The sequence below is a fragment of the Palaemon carinicauda genome, chromosome 33, assembly GCF_036898095.1.
Source record: "Palaemon carinicauda isolate YSFRI2023 chromosome 33, ASM3689809v2, whole genome shotgun sequence".
In the NCBI taxonomy this organism is placed as follows: Eukaryota; Metazoa; Arthropoda; class Malacostraca; order Decapoda; family Palaemonidae; genus Palaemon; species Palaemon carinicauda.
In genome coordinates, this window is record NC_090757.1 from 5,804,417 (window position 1) to 5,821,199 (window position 16,783).

At 43.3% G+C, this 16,783-nt stretch overlaps 1 protein-coding gene across 1 annotated transcript in view; it reads right to left on the reverse strand.

The window, feature by feature from the left end:
• The window catches only part of LOC137625828 (ribosome quality control complex subunit NEMF-like), a 162,861-nt gene that overhangs the window by 39,844 nt on the left and 106,234 nt on the right, over nt 1-16,783 (reverse strand). Inside the window, exons 14-15 of the mRNA XM_068356715.1 lie at nt 10,266-10,429; nt 1,170-1,275 (exon numbers count right to left, since the gene is read on the reverse strand). Of these exons, the coding sequence (XP_068212816.1) occupies nt 1,170-1,275; nt 10,266-10,429 (270 nt within the window). The remainder of the gene's footprint in view (nt 1-1,169; nt 1,276-10,265; nt 10,430-16,783) is intronic.

Genomic DNA, 16,783 nt, shown 5'->3' on the forward strand with positions numbered 1-16,783 from the left:
AATTTTCCCTTCTATATTTATTTTTCTTTTCATGTACAATCTTAAATACACTAGATTTTCATTCTTCAAAATGTATAGGAGAGACATGAAACACAGGATCATGTTATAAAATATGAGCAAAATTTGGTGATATGGTGAAACAATAAGCCAGTATAGATACTGAATTAATTTCCAACTGATAAAATAAATTAACAATAATTTACTAATAAGCTCTCTAGTTTCTGGTGACTGTAGATGGCTAACGTGAAGGTATTCTTAGACACTCTTTACCCCCATATTGACACCAGGACTCCAATAAATTGACCCTCTGGTGGTCCTGGCCATAAAAAAATTGCTATGAGGCTCTTGACTTGCAAACTTCTTTGCGGTGCGCAATGACATGTGTTAACCCACTTAGGTTCAATTTCATATCGTATAATTATTATTATTATCATTATTCCTTGCTAAGCTACAACCCTAGTTGGAAAAGCAGGATGCTATAAGCTCAGGGGACAAGAACAGTAACATAAATCATAAAAACTGTAACAAAACAAGAGGAAGAGAAATAAGATAGAATAGCGCACCTGAGTGTACCCTCAAGCAAGAGAATTCTAATCCAAGACAGTGGAAGACCATGGTACAGAGGCTATAATACTACTAACTAAAAAAGATAGAAAGAAACTGAAAATAGTTTCTATACAGAAAGACCTCAACTTAAAAACCCAATAGGTTCCAAGAACCTGTTTGTAAGTCCAAATTTTATTGTGTCAAATTTTGTTAAATTTTGGCCTAGGGTAGACTTCGCCTAAGTCACATGCCTATGATTTTCGGCTACAAAAGTCAACAAACATTCCCACTTCATAATACAAATGTCGTCTTGGTTACTGCAATAAATTATATATTGTTTAATCATAGTATTTCATTGTGAAATTTTGATACAATATCTGACTTTTATGATTTCAGTTGGATTTGTGTTTGTATTTCCGAATGTTTTTAAGTTGAGGACATTCTATATAGCTCCATGAATAGCACAAAGCACATCATTGGATTCTCATAGGGTTAGAGGGAGTTTTTTATTAAAAATAACAGACTTCAGTAGAATAAACCAAATTAAAACCAACATCACTTCCAAGTAAATTTTAGAATGTACTTCTAAATCTTTAACAGTGAAATACTCTTACTGTACTTACTGGTCTCCTGTAATATGAGTCATTTCAACGACTGTATCAGGAAATTCTACAAGTTCTTTCTCATCAGTATTTTTGGGCATTTCCTCTTCAGACTCCTTTCCAACATCTGAAAATCACAAACCTTATAACAAAAACACTTGAATTTATCATAATAAAGATTTGAAATACAAGCTAGAAACAAGTAAGATTAATCAATAGTTCATATTACACGTCTCCATTCTATTATTGAAAATCAGCCTACGATAAAACAAATTAATACGTAATATGTTTGTAGGAATATCATAATTTTACAAGGTAATTTAATGAAAACACTCAATTCGCAACTATCAATTCTCATATGGATAGCCCAAAAACATGATATTTTAATTATAAAATAAATTTTTGAATATACTTACCCGGTGAATATATAGCTGCAACTCTGTTGCTCGACAGACAAAAAACTGTACAAAAAAACTCGCCAGCGATCGCTATACAGGTTGCGGGTGTGCCCATCAGCGCCAGCTGTCGGCCAGATACCAAGCTCCATGTAAACAAAGACTCAATTTTCTCCTCGTCCCACTGCGTCTCTATTGGGGAGGAAGGGAGGGTCATTTAATTTATATAGTCACCGGGTAAGTATATTCAAAAATTTATTTTATAATTAAAATATCATTTTTAAATATTTAACTTAGCCGGTGAATATATAGCTGATTCACACCCAGGATGGTGGGTAGAGACCAGTAAAATATGTTTACATTTTATGAGCTAAGAGTTTTTATTTCATTTTAGAAGTTATCAAAATAACAAAAACAAAATAAATAGGTACCTGGTAAGGAAGTCGACTTGCACGATTACTCTGCCTTATAAGTACGTCTTCTTTACAGAGCCTCGCGATCCTCTTAGGATGCTGATAGACCCCTAGGAGCTGAAGTATCAAGGGCTGCAACCCATACAACAGGACCTCATCAAACCCCTAATCTGGGCGCTCTCAAGAAATGACTTTGACCACCCGCCAAATCAACCAGGATGCGAAAGGCTTCTTAGCCTTCCGGACAACCCATAAAAACAACATTAAAAACATTTCAAGAGACAGATTAAAAGGATATGGAATTAGGGAATTGTAGTGGTTGAGCCCTCACCCACTACTGCACTCGCTGCTACGAATGGTCCCAGTGTGTAGCAGTTCTCGTAAAGAGACTGGACATCCTTTAGATAAAAAGACGCGAACACTGACTTGCTTCTCCAATAGGTTGCGTCCATTATACTTCGCAGAGATCTATTTTGCTTAAAGGCCACGGAAGTTGCTACAGCTCTAACTTCGTGCGTCTTCACCTTAAGCAAAGCTCGGTCTTCCTCACTCAGATGTGAATGAGCTTCTCGTATTAACAATCTGAAAAAGTATGATAAAGCATTCTTTGACATAGGCAAAGATGGTTTCTTAACTGAACACCATAAAGCTTCAGATTGGCCTCGTAAAGGTTTGGTACGCTTTAAATAGAACTTAAGACTCTTTCTAGTTCATTGCCTACGATCTCCGATAAGCTGGGAATATCGAAAGATTTAGGCCAAGGCCGAGAAGGCAGCTCATTTTTGGCTAGAAAACCAAGTTGCAGCGAACAGGTGGCTTTTTCTGACGAAAATCCGATGTTCTTGCTGAAGGCATGAATCTCACTGACTCTTTTAGCCGAGGCTAAGCATACCAGGAAAAGAGTCTTTAGAGTGAGATCTTTCAGGGAGGCTGATTGTAACGGCTCAAACCTGTCTGACATGAGGAATCTTAGCACCATGTCTAAATTCCATCCAGGGGTAGCCAAACGATGCTCCTTGGTGGTCTCAAAAGACCTAAGGAGGTCTTGAAGATCTTTACTTTTGGAAAGATCTAAGCCTCTATGCCGGAAGACTGATGCCAACATGCTTCTGTAGCCCTTGATAGTGGGAGCTGAAAGGGATCGTCCTTTTCTCAGGAATAAGAGAAAATCAGCTATTTGAGCTACAGAGGTACTGGTCGAGGATACAGAAACTGACTTGCACCAGTCTCGGAAGACTTCCCACTTCGACTGGTAGACTCTAATGGTGGACGCTCTCCTTGCTCTAGCAATCACACTGGCTGCCTCCTTCGAAAAGCCTCTAGCTCTCGAGAGTCTTTCGATAGTCTGAAGGCAGTCAGACGAAGAGCGAGGAGGCTTTGGTGTACCTTCTTTACGTGAGGCTGACGTAGAAGGTCCACCCTTAGAGGAAGACTTCTGGGAACGTCTACTAGCCATCGAAGTACCTCGGTGAGCCATTCTCTCGCGGGCCAGAGGGGAGCAACTAACGTCAACCTTGTCCCTTCGTGAGAGGCGAACTTCTGCAGTACAGTGAACCCTCGCTACTTCGCGGTTCGACCATCGCGGATTCACCACTTCGCGGATTTTTTTCATAACCCATGTATATACATATATCGCGGATTTTCCAGAAATATCGAAAATACCGCGATGTGACCGATGGTGCGAGATTGGAGAAAATAAGGAAAATTGAATCGTGATTGATTTTCAATATAAATGAAACTTTGAGGAGCAACAAAGATATCATTTGTTAGAGAGATAGAGAGAGCTAAGGAATGGGAGGTAGTGAAAAGTAGCCCACAGAGAGAGAGAGAGAGAGAGAGAGAGAGAGAGAGAGAGAGAGGGAGGGAGAGAGAGAGAGAGAGAGAGAGAGAGAGAGAGATTAAATGTAATAAACAAAAAAATTTGATAGGTTATAACACATTGGTGCTTATGTAATATCAACTGTATACTGTAGACGGTTTGAATAAGTTAAGAAATGGTATAAATGATACTTTGTTAGTGTATTCGTACACACTCAAGAGCGGCAGCTAGATGACAGCTGATCTAATCACAGCCAAAAGTAAAAAAAAAAAAGAAGTCAACAATACTCGATTTTTAAAACAAACCCGAAATTTAAAAACAAAAATACACGCTTTCTTAATGTGCAATTAACTATTTAAAGAGTGGCAATTTTCTAGAATAAAATGATATTTCCCAAAAAATAGTGGTTTGCTGATGAAATCGGATGCCGTATTTTTAGCTATGATTGAAATGGATGTAGACTCGGCCTAATTATTTCGTTTCGTATTTAATTGACACTAAGAAAACTAATTTTAGTTTCTTCATCTAAATGTAAGTATTGTATGACACGAAGAGAGAGAGAGAGAGAGAGAGAGAGAGAGAGAGAGAGAGAGAGAGAGAGAGAGAGAGAGAGAGAGAATCAGCTGTTGTACTCAAATGGCGTGTTTTTGTTTCGTGAGAATTTCATCGCCACGACTTTAACAACAACATACTGTACTGAACTTTACAGTATTATAAAGACTACTGTAATATGATAAAGTAAAATATTTGTAATCTATTTTATATGAAATGGGGCTATTTTTTTTTGTTTAAAATTTACATTTACGTATGTAAAACAATCTCTCTCTCTCTCTCTCTCTCTCTCTCTCTCTCTCTCTCTCGTAGATTGTTTTCCTGCTTTGCTACGTATGTATGATTTTATATAGATACGGTAAATAATATTTGTAATAACATATTTTATTAAAGCTTTTACTGTAATATCATTATTTATCACTTTCATCATGCGCGTTAAATTCCTTAGTTTGTTTACTGAGCGTACTTTATGACGCCGTCGTTTCAGGCGGCGTCATAAAGAGAAACATTTCATTTGGAAGTCCTAAGAAAAATTAAGTAAACATTAGTAATAACCAAATCAACATACTGTACTGAATAATCAATATAATCGATGCAGAAACTAACCTATACACAGATGTGTAAATGCGTTTGTTTCTTCATTATAATCAGAGATAAACGTAAACAAAACATTGGTTGCCATTTTTTATCGTGCTTTTTGGCGTGTTTAGGAAACGCATGATATAAAGTCGCCCTTAATATTTGTGCCTGTTTTAGTTTAGGGTACGTTAGTACATGCATTAAGTGTTCTGTACATTAAAGGGTAGTTTGTTAACAGTACTACGTACAAGGGAAGGTTTTAAAAGCCTGAATATACATGTTAAATAAATAGGTAAATATGGTGTCACTACTTCGCGGATTTTCACCTATCGCGGCCAGGTCTGGAACCTATCTACCGCGATAAACGAGGGTTCACTGTACCTTGTTGACAATCTTGAACGGTGGGAATGCGTAGAGATCCAGATGTGACCAATCTAGGAGGAAGGCATCTATATGTATTGCTGCTGGGTCCGGGACTGGGGAGCAATAGATTAGAAGCCTCTTGGTCAGCGAGGTTGCAAAGAGATCTATGGTGGGTTGACCCCAAGTGGCCCAAAGTCTCTTGCACACATCCTTGTGGAGGGTCCATTCTGTTGGAATTACTTGCCCTTTCCGACTGAGACAATCTGCTATGACATTCAAGTTGCCTTGGATGAACCTCGTTACTAGGGAGATGTCTTGACCTTTTGACCAGATGAGCAGGTCCCTTGCGATCTCGTACAACGTCAGTGAGTGGGTACCTCCTTGTTTGGAGATGTACGCCAAGGCCGTGGTGTTGTCCGAGTTTACTTCCACCACTTTGCCTCAAAGGAGATACTCGAAGCTTTTCAAGGCCAGATGAACTGCCAACAGCTCCTTGCAGTTGATATGCATGCTCCTCTGACTCGAGTTCCACAGACCTGAGCATTCCCGACCGTCCAGTGTCGCGCCCCAGCCCAAGTCCGATGCGTCCGAGAAGAGAACGTGGTAGGTAGTCTGAACAGCCAGGGGAAGACCCTCTCTTAGGTTGATATTGTCCTTCCACCAAGTCAGACAAGACTTTATCTTTCCGGAAATCGGGATCGAGACCGCTTCTAGCGTCTTGTCCTTTTTCCAGTGAAAAGCCAGATGGTATTGAAGAGGACGGAGGTGAAGTCTTCCTAGTGATACAAACTGTTCCAGGGATGACAGCGTCCCCACCAGACTCATCCACAGCCTGACTGAGCAGCGTTCCTTCTTCAGCATCTTCTGGATGGATAGCAGGGCTTGATCTATTCTGGGGGCTGATCGTCTTGTTGTTCAGCAACGTCCTCATCAGATAGTTCCTCATCCGAAAACTGATGAGGAAACGGCAACGGAGTGGGCAACGTCTGGCTCGCTGAGTCCGGTCGCACTGGTGCATGCGTGACGGAGCCGGACGCAACGTCATGGAACTACTGCACAGTCTGTGAACTGTCAACAACCATAGGTGCACGAGGAAGCACAGCGTCCACCCGAGACTGTCTAGACCGTCTGGGTTGTGCAGTCAACACCATACCAGGTTGCTGAGGTTGACGCACCGCGTCACAACAAGTCACCTCTGCTGGTTGTTGAACGTCCTGAACGTCAACAACCACCTCCGAGCGTCGCTTAACGTCAACGTGCGGCTGGCAACCCACACTGGGTCGCATCGGTGGAGGAACCACCTCAACTGGTAGACGCGAGAAGGTTACCTCAGCGTCAACAGGACGCACAACCGACCGGTTGGAAGGTTGTTGGCCAGAAGGTTCGGCAGCAACCTTCTCCGCATTAAAGTCCTCTATCAAGGACGCAAGCTTGGACTGCATGTCTTGCAGCAAGCCCATTTAGGGTCTACGGGAGCAGGTGCGGCAACAGACGGGGTTAGCGACTGAGGCGGTACCGCTTTCCATCCCTGAAAGCCTTGTTTATGCATGACATAATTGTACAGCAAAACTTCAAAGGCTCGAAAACAGCTGTGAAGTTGACCTGTAAAAAACTTGGAGCGTCTCCTGGCCAGGCGCCAGGGAGAGTCTACGAGATTTGAGAAGTCTATCTGGGCAGAGGCATGAACTCCCAAGCCGAGAACTTCTCTCGTGTCATATCAGACTTTCGCTCTATAAGCCAGTTTAAAGGAAGGGAAAGCAAAGGCTGTATCCCCCAAACTCCTCCTGGTGATGAACCAGTCGCCTAGCAAACGTAAAGCTCTCTAGGAGAGCGAGAGAGCACTAGCTTATAAACAACGGCTTCGAAGTAGCTAGGCCTAGTGTAAGCTCTGACGTCTAGGCGAACGAGGAGCAGCAGTTACAAAAAGATCCGGACAAAGATCCTTAAAAAAATCATCATGATTTAATTAAAGTCCATAGAGGGCTAAGCAGCTTTAGGCTCCTCTCCGTCTGACAGAGTCCTCAAGGGAATATCAGTAGGAGGGGGAACAGCAACTTCCTCATCTACAGGAACCTTGTCCGATAAAAGCCGAGTCTCAAACAAGGGAGAGACCTACCGTGGTGGCAATGCTTTAAAAGCAGAGTCCACACGCACTGGTGCATTAGTAGCGGACCAGGACGCAACGTCATGTAACTGCTTGACAGTCTGTGAACTGTCAACAACAACAGGTGCGTGAGGACGCACAGCGTCCACTCGAGACTGCTTTGACTGCCTAGACTGAGCAGTCAAAACAACTCTAGAATGCGGAGGTTGATGCACAGCGTCAAAACAAGTCAACTCCAATTGCTAGCGAACGTCCTGAACGTCAACAGGAGCATCAGCAAGTGGCCTAACGTCCAAATGTAGCTGAAAATCCACACGAGACCGCATCGAGTGTGGTTCTAAACAACCTGACTGACGTGACTTAGCTACGCCAACGTCAACAGGAAGCACAAAGGAACGTTAGGTTGGCTGAAAGCCAGGATATCGATGAGATAAACGGCTAGACTCAACGGACTAATCGGCAGAATAGTCTTCCATAAGGGAGGCAAGCATATTCTGTATGTCTTGCCGTACAACCCATTAAGGATCAACGGAAATGGTTGTGGTAAGAGACGAGGGTAACGTCTGTGACCGCAACACTTTGCCAACAAAAAAGACTCTCGGAGTCTGTGTTACGCTTTTGTTAGGCGGCGAGCAGTTTTCCGAGACTGCATATGGTCAGAGCTGTCCTAATGGCTGCAAGCAGGACGCTGGACCTGACTTTCGCTTAAGGGCTTCGAAACCTTGTGATAGGTTTCTTATGCGAAAAGCCTTCGGATGACGAGGAGAAAAAACGTCTCTCTCGCCTTATGGTAGGGGAGATCTTGGTAAGATACACCCGATACCATAGAGGGAAACGTCTGTTCGTTGATCAAGGCCTCTCGAACCCATAAGTCGTTCGACATTACTTCTCCCCTGGGTTTGGGAGCTTGCAAGAGGTCCCGGACTAGGTGAACGACAGGCACGAACAGACGAACCCTCGGACGCAACACTGTAACACTTAGCGCAATATCACTTTATCACTTCGATTTTCTGTTTTGCACCTATTTCACTGTAATCGAAACTTTTACTGATTTCTATCTGAAGCACGCAATTCTACCCTCATCAAAAGGTAGTAATTGCGAAATCAGTCGTATAATGCAAGCTCATTAATACCAGCAAAAAACAGAAAACATATTTTAAGATAAAAAATTCAGTGGCTGGGGAAGAGACTAAACACTAGTTCATTCAAAACTACGTTTTCAATCTCTAACCGCACATAGCCTGGGGACGAGAATAAAAAACTAAAAACGTTTTATCCTTTCTCCCCATACCGAGACTAGGGACGAGAGCAACTCGAGAACAACGTTACCCACTTGAACGGAACGTTTTCTCTCCTCTCTCTCCCTCCGTCTCTATCTCTCTCTCTCTTTCTCTCTCGATTTCGCACCTAAGAGAAGAGCCCAATTACATTTCGTCAAAAAAACATGTTATTTGACCAAAGGAAAAAACTGAAAGGTTTTTCAATTAAAAAGTTCCTTTAAAATAGAATTTAAAACATTTAAGCTTTGAAAGAAGAATGAACAAAACGTCAGAATCGATTTACTCTTTCTGCAAAGTGAAACCGTGATACTCTCTCTCTATCGTAACGATAGAGCGCAAACTGCGTAGTATAAATAAACTAAACGTTAGTTCATCTTTGAAATAGTACGAAGACTATTCAAAGAAATTCTTTCATAAAATATTTATTAAAAATATTCATTTAAAAGGTTTTAAATCATTAGCTCTTTAAAGCTATTTACGATTGCAAAGGGCTCAACGTTGTTTAACTTCGGTTTCCAAGATAGGACTGCCTACTCTCAGGAAAGGTCGCATATAAACAAAACATTAAAATTTATTTTTTATTTATTATAAATGGAAAGTTAATCGAAGAGGCCTAAGAAAGTCGGAGAGATATAAAATATATAGAGGAAAATCTATAATTAATTTATAACGTGATAAGATAATTACTAAAAGCCTAAACACACTTCCGTCTAAGGGAAGGGTCGGCCATTTAAGAGTCAAAGAAAGTCCATGCTCTCTTTGTCACCAAAAATTAAATCTATCCAAAACGAGTTCAAGATTTAAGATGAAGAAAAAACACCTGCACTGCGAAAGCTCAAACCAGAATATAGTACTTCACCAAAGATGATGGGAAAAATTCCAGGTTTCAACAGCGAGTAAAGTACGTCTTGTCGACACGTCGACAGAGAGAAAATTGAGTCTTTGTTTACATGGAGCTTGGTATCTGGCCGACAGCTGGCTCTGATGGGCACACCCGCAACCTGTATAGCGATCGCTGGCGAGTTTTTTTGTACAGTTTTTTGTCTGTCGAGCAACAGAGTTGCAGCTATATATTCACCGGCTAAGTTAAATATTTAAAAATGTGAATTGAAAATCAGAACTAAAGAAGTTGGCAAGATACGTGGGGAAAAGACTATAAGGGATGAGAGGTAAAAGGCTAAATAAATTGCAATTTTAGTCCAAGTAAAAAAAAAAAAAGAAATTAATGGCTTGAAGTCTTAATGATAGCACTTGAAAGTACAGTAATATAATGCAAGCACAAGCACTCTGAGACTATGCACCAGTCCTGGAGGGACAAAACAAGGGCCATGGCTACAGATCAGGTGTCGCTTTCAATCACCGCTTGTCGTTGACTACATCGTTAATGAATGTAATAGCGGTTCCAGGTCCGCTGAAGACATTTCCCTATTTAAAAGGACAATAGGTTTGTATCCCGAACAAACAATTGCAAGAAGTATCCAGGAATCTAGAAATTCAAGTGTCTTTACATTTGAGTCCTGACAATCACGCGAGTTCTAACTCTCTTTCAACTTTTAAACTGGATGGTAATTTTTTAAAAATCTTTGAAATTATTTTATCATGCCTTTCTTACCTAAAGTTGTTGGTGATTCATCTATAGATTTCATTTCTGAGGAATCATCATCTTTTTCATCCAATGGGATGTCAATATCTTCCTCAGCATTAATAGATAAATTTCTCAAAGATTCCTTGAGGTCATCGTTTTCAAGAGTACGCACTTTTCTTTCGCCTTCATGTCTGAAAAAAATTCCCGTAAGAATCCATAAGTTTAAAATATCAGTAATCAAAAGTTTCATTATGATATACATCCCTACCACAAATCAAAATAAAATAATTTCAACATATCCATTTCAGTGATAATTCTTAAGAGAATTTTAAATGGAAAGATACCACAAAGATAGGAAGTAGGTGACACCACTGACAGAATCAATGGATGTGAATGTCTTTATAAAAGGCCATCTGTAAAATGGAATACACACACAAAAACTTCAAAATAACATAAGTGGAAAACACAAGAATGGAGGAAGGAGGAAGTGATGAAAAACTGTCCACTTAAGGTTATTAAGGAGCTGAAGCTGTTATTGCTATAACTTTCCTGCTGTTACCCTATTTCATTTCAAGTTATAAAAAAAATTAACATAAAGAGCAAGAAGAAAAGATATGGGAATAATAATATATGCAATTACTTTCTTTGTATATAATTCACCATTATCCTATTTTCATTTTCATAATTTTCCTAATCAACTCCTTGTGTAAAAAACTGACTAAGTGAAAGAATTGCATACGGTAACAAAGGTAAGTTATTTCGTGAAAGTTTGAATCACAACCTGGCCTAAAGTCCAGTTTTCCATTAATTAAATATTTCTTTCTCTGCTTTCCATTTCTTGTGTAACAGTATAATGCTCTAAAATATGATATTTTAATTATAAAATAAATTTTTGAATATACTTACCCGGTGAATATATAGCTGCAACTCTGTTGCTCGACAGACAAAAACTGTACAAAAAAACTCGCCAGCGATCGCTATACAGGTTGCGGGTGTGCCCATCAGCACCATCTGTCGGCCAGATACCAAGCTCTATGTAAACAAAGACTCAATTTTCTCCTCGTCCCACTGCGTCTCTATTGGGGAGGAAGGGAGGGTCATTTAATTTATATATTCACCGGGTAAGTATATTCAAAAATTTATTTTATAATCAAAATATCATTTTTAAATATTTAACTTAGCCGGTGAATATATAGCTGATTCACACCCAGGATGGTGGGTAGAGACCAGTAATATATGTTTACATTTTATGAGCTAAGAGTTTTTATTTCATTTTAGAAGTTACCAAAATAACAAAAACCAAATAAATAGGTACCTGGTAAGGAAGTCGACTTGAACGATTACTCTGCCTTATAAGTACGTCTTCCTTACGGAGCCTCGCGATCCTCTTAGGATGCCGATAGACCCCTAGGAGCTGAAGTATCAAGGGCTGCAACCCATACAACAGGACCTCATCAAACCCCTAATCTGGGCGCTCTCAAGAAATGACTTTGACCACCCGCCAAATCAACCAGGATGCGAAAGGCTTCTTAGCCTTCCGGACAACCCATAAAAACAACATTAAAAACATTTCAAGAGAAAGATTAAAAGGATATGGAATTAGGGAATTGTAGTGGTTGAGCCCTCACCCACTACTGCACTCGCTGCTACGAATGGTCCCAGTGTGTAGCAGTTCTCGTAAAGAGACTGGACATCCTTTAGATAAAAAGACGCGAACACTGACTTGCTTCTCCAATAGGTCGCGTCCATTATACTTCGCAGAGATCTATTTTGCTTAAAGGCCACGGAAGTTGCAACAGCTCTAACTTCGTGCGTCTTCACCTTAAGCAAAGCTCGGTCTTCCTCACTCAGATGTGAATGAGCTTCTCGTATTAACAGTCTGATAAAGTATGATAAAGCATTCTTTGACATAGGCAAAGATGGTTTCTTAACAGAACACCATAAAGCTTCAGATTGGCCTCGTAAAGCTTTGGTACGCTTTAAATAGAACTTAAGAGCTCTCACAGGGCATAAGACTCTTTCTAGTTCATTGCCTACGACCTCCGATAAGCTGGGAATATCGAAAGATTTAGGCCAAGGCCGAGAAGGCAGCTCATTTTTGGCTAGCAAACCAAGTTGTAGCGAACAGGTGGCTTTTTCTGACGAAAATCCGATGTTCTTGCTGAAGGCATGAATCTCACTGACTCTTTTAGCCGAGGCTAAGCATACCAGGAAAAGAGTCTTTAGAGTGAGATCTTTCAGGGAGGCTGATTGTAACGGCTCAAACCTGTCTGACATGAGGAATCTTAGTACCACGTCTAAATTCCAACCAGGGGTAGCCAAACGACGCTCCTTGGTGGTCTCAAAAGACTTAAGGAGGTCTTGAAGATCTTTATTGTTGGAAAGATCTAAGCCTCTATGCCGGAAGACCGATGCCAACATGCTTCTGTAGCCCTTGATAGTGGGAGCTGAAAGGGATCGTCCTTTTCTCAGGTATAAGAGAAAATCAGCTATTTGAGCTACAGAGGTACTGGTCGAGGATACAGAAACTGACTTGCACCAGTCTCGGAAGACTTCCCACTTCGACTGGCAGACTCTAATGGTGGATGCTCTCCTTGCTCTAGCAATCGCACTGGCTGCCTCCTTCGAAAAGCCTCTAGCTCTCGAGAGTCTTTCGATAGTCTGAAGGCAGTCAGACGAAGAGCGAGGAGGCTTTGGTGTACCTTCTTTACGTGAGGCTGACGTAGAAGGTCCACCCTTAGAGGAAGACTTCTGGGAACGTCTACTAGCCATCGAAGTACCTCGGTGAGCCATTCTCTCGCGGGCCAGAGGGGAGCAACTAGCGTCAACCTTGTCCCTTCGTGAGAGGCGAACTTCTGCAGTACCTTGTTGACAATCTTGAACGGTGGTAATGCGTAGAGATCCAGATGTGACCAATCTAGGAGAAAGGCATCTATATGTATTGCTGCTGGGTCCGGGACTGGGGAGCAATAGATTGGAAGCCTCTTGGTCAGCGAGGTTGCAAAGAGATCTATGGTTGGTTGGCCCCAAGTGGCCCAAAGTCTCTTGCACACATCCTTGTGGAGGGTCCATTCTGTTGGAATTACTTGCCCTTTCCGACTGAGACAATCTGCTATGACATTCAAGTTGCCTTGGATGAACCTCGTTACTAGGGAGATGTCTTGACCTTTTGACCAGATGAGCAGGTCCCTTGCGATCTCGTACAACGTCAGTGAGTGGGTCCCTCCTTGTTTGGAGATGTACGCCAAGGCCGTGGTGTTGTCTGAGTTTACTTCCACCACTTTGCCTCGAAGGAGAGACTTGAAGCTTTTCAAGGCCAGATGTACTGCCAACAGCTCCTTGCAGTTGATATGCATGCTCCTCTGACTCGAGTTCCACAGTCCTGAGCATTCCCGACCGTCTAGTGTCGCGCCCCAGCCCACGTCCGATGCGTCCGAGAAGAGAACGTGGTTGGGAGTCTGAACAGCCAGGGGAAGACCCTCTCTTAGGTTGATATTGCCCTTCCACCAAGTCAGACAAGACTTCATCTTTTCGGAAATCGGGATCGAGACCGCTTCTAGCGTCTTGTCCTTTTTCCAGTGAAAAGCTAGATGGTATTGAAGCGGACGGAGGTGTAGTCTTCCTAGTGACACAAATTGTTCCAGGGATGATAGCGTCCCTACCAGACTCATCCACCGCCTGACTGAGCAGCATTCCTTCTTCAGCATGTTCTGGATGAATAACAGGGCTAGACTTATTCTGGGGGCCGACGGAAAAGCCCGAAAAGCTAGACTGTGAATCTCCATCCCTAAATACACAATAGTTTGGGATGGGACTAGTTGCGACTTTTCCAAATTGACTAGGAGTCCCAATTCCTTGGTCAGATCTAGAGTCCACTTGAGATCCTTCAGACAGCGACGACTGGAAGAGGCTCTGAGAAGCCAGTCGTCCAAATAAAGGGAGGCTCAGATGTCCGATAAGTGGAGGAATTTGGCTACATTCCTCATCAGCCTCGTAAACACGAGAGGAGCTGTGCTTAGGCCAAAGCACAGGGCCCGAAACTGGTAGACCACATTTCCGAAAACGAATCTCAGAAAAGGTTGGGAGTCTGAGTGAATGGGGACGTGGAAGTAGGCGTCCCTTAGGTCTAGGGAGACCATCCAGTCTTCCCTTCTGACCGCTGCTAAGACTGACTTTGTGGTCTCCATGGAGAACTTCGTCTTTGTGACAAAGACATTCAGAGCACTGACGTCTAGCATCGGTCTCCACCCTCCTGTCTTCTTTGAAACCAGGAAGAGGCGGTTGTAGAATCCCGGTGATTGAAGGTCCGAGACTTTGACCACCGCTCCCTTCTCTAGCAAAAGAGACACTTCCAGTTTCAGGGCTTGTCTCTTTTCTTCCTCTCTGTACCTGGGAGAGAGATCGATGGGAGACGTTGCTAGAGGGGGTTTGCGTACAAAAGGGATTTTGTACCCCTCTCTGAGCAACTTCACAGATTGTGAATCTGCGCCTCTCCTCTCCCAGGCTTGCCAGAAGTTCTTGAGTCTGGCTCCCACTGCTGTCTGAAGTTGCGGGCAGTCAGACTCTGCCCTTAGAGGACTTGGATCCTTTCCTCTTCCCTCGCTTCCCTTCGGCACGAGCACCTCCTCTGCTGGAGGCTCTGCCACGAAGGGGCGGAATAAAGCGAGACGCTGGAGTGTCTATCCTCGGTCTAGCAGACAATGTAGGCAAAGGGGGAGCTTTGCGAGCTGAGGACGCAACTAGATCGTGAGTGTCCTTCTGCACTAACGAAGCAGCAATTTCCTTTATCAAGACTTCTGGAAACAGGCACTTGGAAAGGGGAGCAAAGAGAAGCTCAGATCTCTGGCATGGTGTAACTCCAGCAGACAGGAACGAGCAGAGAGACTCTCGCTTTTTCAGGACTCCGGACGCAAATGAGGCAGCAAGCTCATTGGACCCATCACGGACGGCCTTGTCCATGCAGGACATAATGAGCAAAGAAATCTCTTTATCTGTCGAAGAGATTTTCCTGCTCAGGGCTCCTAAGCACCAGTCTAAAAAGTTAAAGATTTCAAAAGCCCTAAAGATCCCTTTCATAAGGTGGTCCAGGTCCGATGATGACCAACAAATCTTCGAGCGTCTCATGGCAAGGCGGCGGGGAGAGTCTACAAGACTTGAGAAGTCGCCCTGGGCAGAGGCAGGAACTCCCAAGCCGAGAACTTCTCCCGTGGCATACCAGACGCTCGATCTAGAAGAGAGTTTAGCAGGGGGAAAGGCAAATGCTGTCTTCCCTAAACTCTTCTTGGACTCTAACCAGTCTCCTATCAGCCGCAAAGCTCTCTTAGACGAGCGTGCGAGGACGAGTCTAGTAAAGGCAGGTGCGGTAGAAGGCATGCCTAATACAAACTCTGACGGCGGAGAACGAGGAGCCACAGAAACAAACTGGTCAGGAAACAACTCTTTGAATATAGCCAAGACTTTTCTAAAGTCCAAAGATGGTTGAGTTGACTTAGGCTCGTCCAGTTCTGATTGTTGATCGTCTTGTTGTGCAGCAACATCATCATCAGAAAGTTCCTCATCCGAAAACTGATGAGGAAACGGCAACGGAGTGGGCAACGTCTGGTTCGCTGAGTCCGGTCGCACTGGTGCATGCGTGACGGAGCCGGACGCAACGTCATGGAACTGCTGCACAGTCTGTGAACTGTCAACAACCATGGGTGCGCGAGGATGCACAGCGTCTACCCGAGACTGTCTAGACCGACTGGGTTGCGCAGTGGAAATCACACTGGGTTGCGGAGGTTGACGCACCGCGTCAAAACAAGTCACCTCTGATGGTTGTTGAACGTCCTGAACGTCAACAACCACCTCCGTGCGTCGCTTAACGTCAACGTGCGGCTGGCAACCCACACTGGATCGCATCGGTGGAGGAACCCCCTCAACTGGTAGACGCGAGAAGGTTACCTCAGCGTCAACAGGACGCACAACCGATCGCTTGGAAGGTTGTTGGCTAGAAGGTACGGCAGCAACCTTCTCCGCATGAAAGTCCTGCATCAAAGACGTAAGCTTGGACTGCATGTCTTGCAGCAAAGCCCATTTAGGGTCTACGGGAGCAGGCGCGGCGACAGACGGTGTTAGTGCCTGAAGCGGTACCACTTTGCCTCTCTTAGGCGGTGAGCAGTCATCAGATGACGGCAACGAGTCCGAACTGACCCAGTGGCTACAACCGGGACGTTGGACTTGTCCTGAAGGGACCGATTTACGTTTTAAAGGTCGTGAGACCTTGGTCCAAAGTTTCTTACGAGAAACACCTTCAGACGACGAGGTATAAATGGGCTCTCTCGTCTTACGTAGGTAGGGGCGATCTTGGGGAGATACGCCTGATACCATGGAGGGAACGTCTGTTCGCTGATTAAAGCCTCTCGAACCCATGCGTCGTGCGACATTGCTTCTCCCCTGGACTTGGGAGCTTGCAAGAGGTCCCGGACTAGGAAGACGACAGGCACGAACAGACGAACCCTCAAGCGCAACACTGTTCACAACACTATCACTTGGCACTTTAGCACTTC